The sequence below is a fragment of the Malurus melanocephalus genome, unplaced genomic scaffold (genome assembly GCF_030028575.1).
Source record: "Malurus melanocephalus ecotype Western Australia unplaced genomic scaffold, MMel_1.1 scaffold_61, whole genome shotgun sequence".
Classification (NCBI taxonomy): Eukaryota; Metazoa; Chordata; class Aves; order Passeriformes; family Maluridae; genus Malurus; species Malurus melanocephalus.
Window position 1 is genome coordinate 1,658,097 of NW_026623293.1, and position 13,597 is coordinate 1,671,693.

Genomic DNA, 13,597 nt, shown 5'->3' on the forward strand with positions numbered 1-13,597 from the left:
ACATTAATACCTACGCTATTGACAGATTCAAAAAAATTGGTACGTGTTAATTATTTTAGTTTAATCCTTTTATGCTACTTTATTGTCAGGAGAACAAGTTTCATTAACAAGTAATTATTTAACAGGCAGTGGCAGTGAATTAATACTGAGTGCTGAAGGAGTTAACTTTCAGTTTAACACTCAGTAAAACACTACCACAGAGGTTGAGGACTTGACCTCTGTTTTTTTCCTTCCCCATGGCATCCTAAATAGAAGTTCAATGCAAAACAGAAAATAACCAACTCACATCCAAAATACAAACCTGGAATTCACTTCACAGCTATACCTATTCAGGAAATCCATCATTTCAGTGAAACAAGAAACAACAGTGTTAACTGACCCTCAAAGACTTGTTCCCTCAGCCCAAGGAAATGCTGAACTGTTTCCTCAGTAACCTTTTGTCACTTCTRGCTAAGTTGTGTGTATACAATCCTTCCTGTAATGAAACGTAAGCAGCACCGATCTGAAATGCTCTGCAGAGAAGCCACCTTTCCACGGAAAAGACACATATCTGTTCAAAGTCACTAAGGCATATGCCTGCTCAAAGTCACAAAGGCACACTTGTCTGCTCAAAATCAGTTTTTTCATGGAACAGATACAGAAAGAAATGGCAATGGCTACAGCCAGYCTTTGTAGGAGAAACAAAGAGATCGCCTTCTCCTAATTCTATTTCTCTAACAGCAGCCCAATGGCTTCATAGAAAAAAAAAAGCCTGAAAGTGTAGCTATTCCAAAGTTGGTATGAATCTAGGTTCTCATGAGACTTTTGGAATGGGTTGCTGACTTTTGTTAAAGCAGATTCAGTCATGAAAGTCTTTCCTGTTCACAAAGCTTGTTCTCCTGCAGCTTGATATTTCTACCTTGCTCTTCCAGAGATTGCCAAAGTCACAGACTTGAGTATGTTGTGACACAATCAGCCATTTGAAGCATTTGCTTTCCACTTGAACTTTATTTTTAGAATCTCCCGTAGTCTTTTAGAGCACAAATACCCATAATTTGACATGAAGTAAAAGACTATGAAGAAAACCTGATGGGTCTGACAAACTTTAGAACATAAGTAAGCTTATGACATTGTCTCTCATTTATAAAATGAGGCCTCAGTTCTTTTATAAGCTGACAGATATGGCTGTAAACTCTCATTTGCYACACAGAAAACCTGAAGGGTTCTACCTCACAACTGTGAGTTGCAAGCTTCAAAGTGACATATCTTCAACTGGTGACTACGAGGTCCAACTAACGCTCTCGAAAAGAATTTCTAGAACACATTAGTCCCGAATCCTTACAGTTAAATGTTTCTCAGGGAACTTGAAMAATCTGCTCACTGCTGACCCTGCCTCGAGCCAAGAGGTGGACCAGACTACTCCCTTCCGCTCTGTACCATGGTATGAGTGAGTATACATCTGCTTTCATGAAAAGCATTTTCTTTTGACTGCCACTAGCATTTTCTTTTTGACTGCCTGTCATTGACTGCAGAAGTGTTTCTGAATTACTCTGGAACATCAAAGAGCAGAGAATACTGGGTTACCTGTACTTCTGGTTGCAGAGCTACTCTGTGGGACTCCAGTAATAAAAACTGCTTAATAATGTCCCTTTATATTTGCTGAGAGATTGCTTTATATAAAAGTTTTGACAAATTATTCTCTTTTACATCAGTTTACATGTATTACCTCGATTAATTCTGCAAAACCCCTTTTGTTTCAATTCTGTTCACCCAAATGGTTGTAYCTGAGATTGATTTCAAAAGGCAGCACTCTCACAGGAGAGTCCTGGATGACATCATCATTGTAACCCAGCCTGTGCCCAGGAACTCCAGTCAACCGAAGACAATGTAAAGTGGCTGAGGATCCGGTTTATCCCTGCCAGTAAGCAGGAGGGCAAGGTGCTTCCCTAACTCACACTCACTCCAGATCCAGAACCTGCTGCTCTGCCCAAATGTGCTCCTTGCAAAGACCAGAAAGAGRGCACTACAAGGAGCTATGCAACCTGTCCATACAGGGGACAGATGAATGTTTTCTAAGATTAATCTGAGATGCTAGATGGGGGTGAAATGACAGCAGGAAATAAATTAGAGCATCTTCACCAGGGAAAGAAGCAATGAAATGGGAAAAGTCAGTGAAGAGCAGAAAGTCCCCCTCAATGCATGAAGAACTAGCCCCTGAATGCTAAGCAACACACAGATACTGTCCACATCTACTAAATGGAGATAATTCTAAATTCAATTAAAAATCATATGAAAATATTATAGCCTGAGAACAAGACCAGAATTACAAAAGCAAGGCAAACTGAAGAAAAAAAGAAGGAATTACTCCAGGTTCAACCAGGAAACCAGGTGAGAAGATAACAGTAAAAGAAATGAGAAGAAAAACTCCCTGCTGCTGTGCTCTGCATGAATATTTGCATCTGCCAACCGGCCATCAGAAAGCAAATTGGCACTAAGTCATAATTCACCATTTGCTATTTATGGCAGCATTATGTGCAATTTCTATCAAAGCCTCCATTTTGGGGATGGGGATAAGAAAAGGAGATACTGTAATCTACTTCTGCAACTGCTGTTTGTATTTGCTGAGTTATGTGGCACTTGAGGTGAGCCTCATGCATCACTCTTTATTCAAAAATTGACCTATTTATCCCAGAATGATTTTAACACAGTAGCCTTATTCGGATATGCACAAAAGCATTGGCAGATATTTTCAGCCATGCATTTTATGTGATTTACACATTGGCATGCAAAAGACAACATGCATTTGTACGTGTGTATTGGAATCACAGCCTTGTCGAGGCAGCTCATTAGAGCAGTAGAGATAAGTTTACAGGTAAGCAGCATGTTACTCAGTCTTTCCGAAAGCTTTTAAATCTGGGAACTGGTGAAGCCCCTTTAGACTGTACCAAGATTAGACACACTGCTTCAATCACTGCTTCAATCCTAGATATAAAGTTTTTTTTCATTTATTTTAAGCTAGTCAAATTTCACTTTAAAACTACAAATTATCTTAGGTAAAATGTGGATATTTCCTCCCACTCTCAGAGTTTGAGTATGAATGAGAATGTGACTGYGCCACTGCAGAAGGCACCCCTAGTTCTGACTCTAGATCCAGCCTTTACAAGCAATGAGCACTTTCTCCCCAACACAGCAGAACACGTGGCTTGTGAAACAAAGACCTGACACTGCACTGAGGAAGGACATCACCACAAAATGAAGCTGGTTAAAGACCCAGGAGGTACACCCAGAGCTCCTGCATCTTTCCACACTGCTGTCTCCTGTTTCTCTGAAGAACACCAAGAGCAAGGAATTAAACCAGCAGTTACAAAAGAGCTGCGGAGASGCAGAGAGGACAAAAAGGATAAGCAATACAAGGTGGCGTGTTCTAGTGCCAAGCAAGGGAGGAACAAGAGRTACCAAATGAGAAAACCAAGGAAATGCTAAAACATGAACTAATGTCAACAGGTTACATTATCACCAGGCAAAAATTCTTCATAAATGATCACGGTCAACTGAGAATAAACTGAAAGGGAAATGAATGGATAATTTAGAACATTTTGCTATTCTTTTATCCTGTACTGCATGAGCCTTTGTTTGCCTTCCATTTTGCTCAAAATAATGGCAAAAAGCAGCTGCACACAACCCCAAAATAAAGGTAGTAGACTCATCCCTCAAACAGGTTAGAGAACAAGTTACAGACAGATATGCTTTTGCAAYTTAAGATACTGAAAATCAGTGCTCTGAATCGCCATTCACCATGCTGTGTGACATAATCATATACCAGTAGTACTTTACGTATGAGCCCAAGTTTTCTCTTCTTTTGCTCAGTGCAGAACTATAAACTGTGTGAGCTTTAAAATGCCTCAGGTTGAGATTGTACTCTTGGCAAACATCACAYTTATACTGCATTTCTTTAGCTGTGGACAACATACACCTTTTAAATCCAGGAGGTGGAGAAWGGGAGATATTTTCTCCCAGAAGTTTATCCTGTTCATTTATTATGCCCCTTCAGAACATATGTCCAGAAGCAYGCACAACTGTTTTTCATAAAGAGCTTAAGGAAAGTAACTTGAGCTCGACCACCTTGCGTTAACAAAGAATGGGTGTAAGTAAATCATGTCACACATGTTAACCACTGCAGCACAGCACCAATGTGCTCTGTCTCCATGACGCACTTAATTTTGCAACTTTTACACTCCTCCCAAAGGTAGTGATATGGGCAGAGGCTTGGTGAGAGGASTGTCCCCATWGCGGGAACTGCCAGAAGAAAGARAGGAGAAATYTCCTCTCTCRTTATGCATTCAACCCYGYCTGATGCTTGGATTTATAGATGATGATAACCATTACATCCCTGTCATTTGACTGKATGCAGGTGATGAGGATGTTCCTTATCTTGATACTCAGCTGATCTGTTTCAGGTATGGGTGATCTACATCTATACTGGATCTACAAATGTTACATAAATAGAGCTGGACTCAATGATCTTACTGGCCTTTTYCAACCTAAATGATTCTATGATTCCCTGTTACTACTGGAACAGAAAAAAAGCAACACGTAAGGATGTACAAGCACCTCCAGAGGGCAATTAATCTCATCCTAAAATACACATTTGAGACGGCTACGATGAGTGATCTGTTCAATGTACCATGCTTTCACCCTACTACAGATGAAAATGATTAGCTGAGGCTCTGACATCTAGATTTTAAAATCTTCAGGGATGGAAGAGGTGACCCTCAGTCTCTAGGGGAAGGATGCACACAACCGGCAGTTCAGCTCTACTCCTGCTTCTGACAGAGGCAGAACACCCCTCCCATCACTACTGAGACAGGAAAACATAGAGGGGACAAAATCAGCCTGTACTTGTACCAGATAGGTGTACACTTTGAAGAGGAGAGATGGCAAACACCTCCCCACTGTTCCTTGGACATCTGTCACCTCCAAACAGGCAGCCCAAGGAAATGCCCCATAACTGGGGAGGGTGCCCACGCTCCCGGCATGGACCATCAATCCAGCCTCACCAGTACTGGGCATGATTTCACTGAGCCCTCCAGTCAGGGCAGCACCAGTCACAAACTCTCCCACACCGCCTCTGCATCCACAGCTGCCCTTTCTGTGCCAGCTCCACCCTCTGCTCTGTAGTGGCTCACACACTGCTGGTGACTTGGTGAGTCAGCTCAGCRAGAGAGGTGAACAGGCAGTACTTGAGAAGCCTTCCCCCATTACAAGTCAGGCTAATTCATTCAAGAAAATTACATGCATTTCCCAGTTACCTTCAAATACATCAATCTAGTSTGAAAATGGACCGGATCTGGCGGTCCTTTGGCACTTAAAATTGCATTCCCACTTACTCTATTCATTCTGCAGAATCTTAATGAAGAAATCAGCAGTTTAAACATTTTGCTGCCCCCAGGTTACAGAAGATTGCTTGTGGATTATTCTCTCTCCCATTTTGAAAACCACATAAATTATTAACACTCATCACTAAAATACTATTTTTTAACAAAGACATTCTAAACATTTGTCAACAAAAATCAGTTTACTGGGGATACACTAATGATATTCTGCTGAGAAAAATACAACTGATGTGTTTCAGAGTTATAGAAAAAAAAATTGCTTTTCTTGTTATTTCAGAAGACCCAGCAGAACTGGCGTGACAATTAGTGAATATTTAAATGCTTGATATTCACTGGAAATAGTCTGACAGCAATGGCCAAATAATTTCAGGCACGAGAAGAAAAGAAAGTCTCAGACTGATGAATAACTGACATTTGACCTGCTGTTCACTTCCTAAGCTGGAAAAAAAGAAAGCAATTCATATTGTACTGAAGTTCAAGTTGGCTAAGAAAGCATAGAACAGTTTTATGTTTCTGCATTGCCTTACTGTCTCATGCTCTTTTTGTTAAATTGTTTATTTCACTGTTGTAATTGCATATTGAAGAGARGTGCAAATACCTAGGACAAGGCAACTATAATAGCCCATAAATGTACAAGAACATAATTTAAACATTTATAAAACTGTGGCTGAAATTTTGAATGTAATAGGTAACACAGCACTTGTAGAAATTTATAACAAAGCACACATAATGTTTGTTATTGACTATTGAGACTTTCCAATGTTTAGCTTTTCCTGGCAGTTATACTGGCTTGAAGTTGGTGGGGAGCACAGTTAATAGACAGCATTTTCCCCACAAAGGGAATATGAACCACCAYTGTATGACTGCATGAACAAACAAAACCAGCCAAACAAAAAAACCCACTCAGAACATTATTCTTAAGAAACAGCGCCTCAACTTATTATGAAGTCCTTCTCTCTGAAAAATTTGGGATTGAGGCAGGGAAATTCCYTGCCAAAATACTACAGCTGAACTCTAGTGGAAGATAAGCAGTTGTGGATCAAGACGATTTGGTCTTTATTCTCTGTTCTCAGGTAACCTAAAGCTTTTTTCTCCCAAGAGAAGGGYAAATTGAAATGAAATGTTTACAAGTGATGTTTACGAAGGATTACACCTTTACCCTGCTTTTTATTAAGAGACTGTTGTTGCTCAAAAAACCCATGCTAATCCCCCAAAGCAGATGACATTTTCCAACCCTGCATGTTTCACAAAGCTTGAATACATTCAAAGGGAAAGGAAGTTGACACAATACAGAAAACAGATGTTTAATAAACTTGAGTAATCTGACAGGCAAGCATGTTTTGGTCCTTCCAAAAGACAGCCACAGAAAGGAAGCAACTATTTTCTTGTAGACACAATAAAGAAGACTTTGGTTTGGTTTTAATTAAAGAGATCAGATCCTAACCAAAAGAAGAATCCTACCCTCCTGTGAAATACTTTGATCTCACCTTTGATGCCAAAAAGAAAGAAATAGTTCTCACTTGCTATTTTGCATCAATAGTATCAGCTTCACTCACCCAGGGAGCAGGATATGATCAGTGACAAGTATTGTATCAGTCAGGGTTTAACCTGGCCTGAGTCACCAAATCATCCTGGCAATCTAACAGAGAATCGGTCTTGTCTTCAGCATTACCTAGAAAGGACCAACACTGACTCTACATTTAGAAGCAGTTTTAAAACATATTGCTTCTGGCAATGAAATAACTATAAAAGTAAATATACATGGTATAGACACAAAACGTGAAAGGGTTTAAAGGGTTTGTTTTTTTTTTTTCCCCAGAAGGATCTGAAATAGATGCAATCATCAGCTACTTTTACTGTTCTTTTTTTCATTTTCACTTAAATGGCTTTGGATATACAGGGGAGATCATATCAAAACAATCATGAAAATCTGGAAGTTTTGCTACAGCTTTATGGAATCGATCCTATTCTCTTTCTGCTAACTTAGGTGAGCAGAAATAAAAGCAGAGGAAAATCAAGCAGTACAGATTTGTACATCTCCCCCCTCTATTGTATAATACACAATCTCTGCTTGGCAGCATTGCATTTCTCAAGCTGAAGTGTCAACCTATCAATATGCCCAGAATCTCTCTATATATGATTATCATTATGTGTGCACAGATAGAAAGATGTTCTTCCCCCTTTTCATTGGTCATTTCAGCTAAAGCTGTTGTCCTCTTACCTAGCAGAAAGGAAACACATTTGCTCATTCTATCACAGTCATAATTCAGCCAAACACCAGCTGAAACAGAATGCTGTAATTTGGACCTCTGCAGTCTCCAGCCAGCATATCTAATTATTTTTTTCAGTAAATACAGCCAAAGTGGAAATTAGAAACAAAAAAGCAAGGAAATAAATATATTCCACACTTGCATGCAACTCCCTCCACAAAGCAATCATCATGRCCAACAGCTGCAAGAGCTGAATGATCATGAACTCTTGACTCATGGCCTGATTTTCAGGCACTAATCACCTGCAACTGCAGCTGACATCTGGTTCATCTGAGAGTTTGTGACTGACAAAAAACTAAAGGTACAGAAACTCAGTCATAAAATGTTGAATAACTAAAAAGAGGGAAGGATGTTCTATGTAATTTGTCTTCTCATAGATAAAGAGATAAAAATATGCTCAAAAAAGATAATTGATGAATTTTGCACTTTCCTTGTATGTTAATGGCAGGAAATACAAAGTGAAAGTCATATAGTTTTGTTGTTGTTTTTTTTTTTAAACAGCTGTGTCTACCTTTCCTCTTCCTCCAAGCATTTGTATAAAACCAGCTAACTAGATGTTTGTACAAGATCCTGGATTATATATTCACATTTTCACTAGCTTTTTGGAATATAGAAATGTTGGAAGATTCTGCAATGAAATATTGTTTGTTAACAGCATGCAGCACAGAAGATTTTTTTAATGTATCCTTTCCTTTTACAATACTGCATTTGCAGCAATTGATGAAGCATTGTGGYTTCTTTTTGAAGTCTCCCATACAAACTCTCGCCGCAAACTTTGTGGGGGCTTTTCTATTAAAGAAATATAACTTACAGGCCCATATAAAGGCATGTGGATCTCTCTTCTCTCTTGTGTTCGTTTAGGTTTTTTTTCTTGTGGGAAATAATACAATGAGCCAAACATGGTATCRTTACATGGCATCAAAGCAGTAACACCAGAAAAATTAATTTTCCTKTAGAAAMTCAAATGACACTGGAGTTACCTTACTTTTAAACAGCCCAAAGAGCAGCAGCACTGGGGGGAATGGAAGTAGGTCAYATTTTCCTCTTGTTTTGTTAYATACAGAACAGTCATAGAAAWCTGATGGATTTGGCACTAATAGTAACAAGTCATCTGTRTACAATGTGAGAAAAGGGGATTGCTTAAGTGCAAGGATATTGAATCAGTCTCCTGGAATATAATTTAAAAACAAACCAAAACAACATTCAATAAACAAGAAAAAATAAATGAGCACACAATAAAAACCCAAAACCATGACAACGTTCAAATAGAACAATAACAAACCCAGTAAAAAAMCCACACAGATAAGGTCTCATAGCTYATGGGGTGGTGGTGGTGAAACAAGAGGGTATAACAAGAGCAGCACAGAGGTAGGACYWGAGAGATGGACAGTCCCAAATACTTCACTAGCTCCCCCAAACTCAGGAAGAAGTAGCACTGGCATCTGTTTCTGTTTTTTTTAATGCAGACTTCATGAGCAAATAGTAAACTGGTACCTTTAAACTCCATACCATCCTMCAAGACACACTACAAGCATCAAAGGAACCACCCAAAGTTTGGCTCATTTGCTAACACAGAGAAGTTTGTGCAGCAAAATTCCTGAAATCGTAGGAAACACAAATTCTTCTCAGTTTATACTTGTATCATACTTGCAGTTATTTTCATAATCATAGCAGCTCAGGTTTTGGAAAGTGTAGTTCAGATCTTCAACCACGCAAAAAGTGTTTAATTCTCCACTAAAAAGCAAACCCACAGATGTGCTTAGGCATGTATGTTTAACATCTTCTGCCCACGGCCACACTTGCTGCTCCTAAAATATTTTGTTGAAATGGTATCACTTTCCTTTTCTGTGTATACTGCACCAATSTGGCTAAAAACATTGAACTTACAAATGGGAACATGGGGTTTCCAACAGGAATAAGCATCTTGATTTAGATGTATAAAAACTTACTCAGTTTTGTGAGATGGGGCTAAAACAATTAATGTCTTCTAGAGCAGATTTAAAACAATGTGKATTCTTTCCTTAGATTATGCACAGCTTAAAGACAAAAAGCTTTAGGAATCTGCTGTAAAAAGATTTTGTATCTAAGCATCCTGCACATTTCACCACAAGAYTTGACTTTCAAACCAACTGGGCTTTCCTTCAGTAGTGATAGTTATGAAATAAAAGTCTCCACAAACAATTATATTAAAGTGATCTCAATAGAGAGTTGTTTAAATCCCCAGGTCTTCCAGGTGTTGTTGAAGTTTAAAAACAAATGAAATGTTGATATCTTCTAATATTAAAGATCAAAAAACACTGCTTTCTCAAACTCCCMAAAACAAAGCTGGAGTTATAGGGTGCACTGCATCCACATGTTACTTGTATTTTCTTCCAAACAATTTAATGAAAAGATACTGATCTCMAAATGGTTTCTGCTGAATGTTTGACATAATTTTCAATTTTCAAAGTACGGTGAATTTGCATCTACAGATGGGTTAAAAACAAAACCACCAACCTGTCTCTGTAATAATAGGGATATTTATACCACATAAAAGTGAACCAAAATCTTATTTGTATTTGATAATTTAAACTAGAACTACATTTTTGAACAGCAACAATTATCTAAAGACTGCTTTTACSTAAAGACTGTTTGCCACAGATATTTGACAGGCATTCTGAATGGCASAAAAGCATTACAAGCTGCTATACACATGGGTATTTCACTTGATGGCAGTTCAGTTCACACACAACCTGCCTGTCCAGAGAATTTACCTTCCACTAAAATAAAATCTGAGACTGAACACACAGTTGTAAGCTGGATCACAAACAGCAGCCGAGATCAAAACGCATGTGCATGTGCGCATAGAATATAGACAAAAAAAAACACCTCATAAACAGACATTAAAAAACAATGATAATTTTCCTAATCAGAATTGCTTCATGTTTAATGCTGGGATAACATTTTTCCAGGGCATTTTATGTCTAAGATCTCTGTATCTCATTTGTGAGCCTCCATTTTACAGAAGGGAAAACTGAGCCAATGAAGGCATGGAAATTACCATAGCTACAGAAAATGCAAGCAACAAAGGAKGAAATTTGAACTCAGGTTTCCACTTTCCTATTCACTGAACCCTGAAGACTTTGAAAAATATACATTCCAGTACACTTCCAAAACAGCAACAGCATTCAACCACCTTACATGTTAATTGTRTAAGCATGGCATTCTAAAATCATTAGTGGCCACTAACAGATAGATTGTGTGAAACTGGACTGGTCTTGCTATCAAAACTAATTCAAACTGATTCTACTGATCACAAACACACACAAAAGCAGTAGTAACCCTGTCTCCTTGGCAAGGACAAACCTAGATTAATTTCAACAGGGTAGAAAGAAACTTTAGATGAGACTCCATTTTCCTTCTTTGCACTCAACCTGTGTGAGGGCACTCAGTGCATGTAAGAGTCATTTAAATTACTGAAAACTTTGATGATTTTGAGTTGCTATCCTAAGGACTTGACAGAGGAAAAGACAAAAAATCATACAGATCTACATTTTACTGGATCAAGAACAAAGCAGCAGCAAGGAAATACATTAACTCTTCAGAAAGTAGAGGAAACCACTGTTGCAATGTTTGAATAAAAAAAACAAAACAAGGACTTTCACCTCTTCTGAAACAGTTCAAACAGAAATGGAATTAATAACTGTAATTCACAGTTCACTTTCCTGTTTAATGTTATTCTATTGCACCATCATCTATTATATGCTGATACACACAACAAACATTTTCTGTGAAACACGAATTCATTAGCCAAAAAATCACAGCTGAAATAGAAGAACTGGTTTGAGAACATTAATTTTCAGAAATGCCTGAATAATCTTTAGCCATCCCAACCTCCACATCCTTACCGGAATGTCAAAAGTTTCTTGTGTGTCATCCAGCATCTGAATTTTGATAGAGACAAGTTTTCCTGGAGGTGTCATAGGTGGTTTCTGTCCATGCTCCAAAGTACTGATCCCAGCATTTTCCTGGGCTCCTAGGCGGGATCCTGCTGTTGGTCTCTGCTCTGTTTCACCCATGTTTAGGGAAACGCGTTTCTTATATCTGATAAAAGAATAAGGGCAAGGAAGACCATATCAGTCATAAAGAAGATGTTTTGGACATAAGCATTATGGTATATATACTTGCAGCTAGTATGACCATTAACAATAAGTAAGAGCCATTGCAATTTTTTCTTAGTGTCTCATATGAAGACAAGAAAATCAGGCAAATTTTTACTTTCCAAAATACACAGGCTAATCAACCCTTGGGGATAAGACTGACAGACAGGCTACAGTACTGCACAGGGGAAAATTATTCCCTTTTCTCCTGGAAAAGCAAACAAGACCACATTGCAAATAGAGCATGACAGAACCCAGATATCAATTAATTATGTACATTTTTATTTATTTATGAATCAGKCTGTTATCAGCCACTGACAGGGCTCCCAGAGAAGAGCAGGCGAAACGATTCACCACTTGCTGACCATCACTGCCTCTTGGCTACATCAGCACTTTTTCCTTCCAGCCTCCTCTGGCCCTTTGCAGCCGCCACCTTGATAAGGGTCTGTGAAGCAGGAAAGCCAAGGGGTACAACATGACACCAATTACACAGGCCAAATAYTTTGTTTACTTTGGGGACCAGAGCTGCTCTAGAGCTGGGGCCTGGTCTGATCCCACTAATGAGCCAAGACTGTGAAGACACTACAGGGACRGCCAGAAAGATAGCCAACACTGATAAGGGAAGTTTTCATAACTTGGCACAACTTTGAACCTTCTCTTTTAATTCAAGCACCATTAGTTTTACTTGTTGAATGCTACACCTCACACTAGGATTTTATTTCACTTGTCCTACCCTGCTTTTTGACACTCTAGCCATATTTCTGATGAAAACCACTTCTACTGTCCATTAATCTTTCTTGGTAAATGCATTTTCATTCTGCATGACTTTTATATATTGATCAATGGACAAAACGTGCAGCACACAGATGGGCATAAATGGAAATGTAACTTTCCAGCTGAACAGAGGCATAAGAAGAGTACTGCCAATCACTGCCTGGCTTTTACTCTGAGGTTACAATTACTGAGATGCCTGTATGGGAAAAAAAGGAAGCACAAGACAGCCCATGTGTGAGTGAATGCATCACCAGTACTACAGGATACTATAAAGAACAGTGACAGGTAATAAGACACCAGTTCCCACCATAAGGATAGAATAAAAACAGCCCTGTCTTTGGCAGGATAAACCACACATTACAATTTACTACACATTACTCTTCCATGTCCTGACTAATCTGTTCCCACAGATTTTTTTTTACACAGCAAATACCTAGGCGTAAAAAATTTTAAAACAGCACTTGGATTAAAAGAAATGTTAGCTGAGAAGGAAGGGAATTTAAAATGAGGGATCCCACACTTCTAAATATYAGCTCAAAAGGCACAAGTGAAGGAGAAGGAAAAAATGCAAGCAAGCTTTTGCAACAATTCAGCACTAACCTGCCCATCAAGGCTGGAGAGATACCASTGAAACCTACCCAAGTCCATGGCAACCACTGCCAGAGAGATAAATTTTCCCTCAATTATCACTGCAATCTACAAATCTATGAAGAATCAATTACATTTATCTTGTTCTTTAAAATTATTGTAAAAAAATCTTTTTATAAGACTAGCAGTGCCAACAAGAAAGCTGCAGTCAGAGGCAGGAAATCTGGAAGAAAAGGCACCAAGCCCTAAATGGAAAGACTCCAGGCCCCTTTACAAATAAATCTTATTTTCCTGTGTGTGGAGTACACAGGATCATCTAAAAAGGTAACACAGTACCCAGTCTAGAARGGCACAAACATTCTGGTCCCTGTTCATATTCAAAAGCGGTTTTGAGAGCTCTTCCAAAGTCATCACATACCCCAAACAGCACCAAGAGGGCAGACAKGACCTTTAC

The 13,597-nt window shown here is 38.8% G+C and overlaps 1 protein-coding gene across 1 annotated transcript in view; it reads right to left on the reverse strand.

The window, feature by feature from the left end:
• FARP1 (FERM, ARH/RhoGEF and pleckstrin domain protein 1) overlaps window positions 1-13,597 on the reverse strand; it is a 202,273-nt gene that overhangs the window by 151,973 nt on the left and 36,703 nt on the right. The window contains exon 2 of the mRNA XM_057366200.1: window positions 11,530-11,725. Within this exon, the coding sequence (XP_057222183.1) occupies window positions 11,530-11,700 (171 nt within the window). The 5' untranslated portion in view covers window positions 11,701-11,725. The remainder of the gene's footprint in view (window positions 1-11,529; window positions 11,726-13,597) is intronic.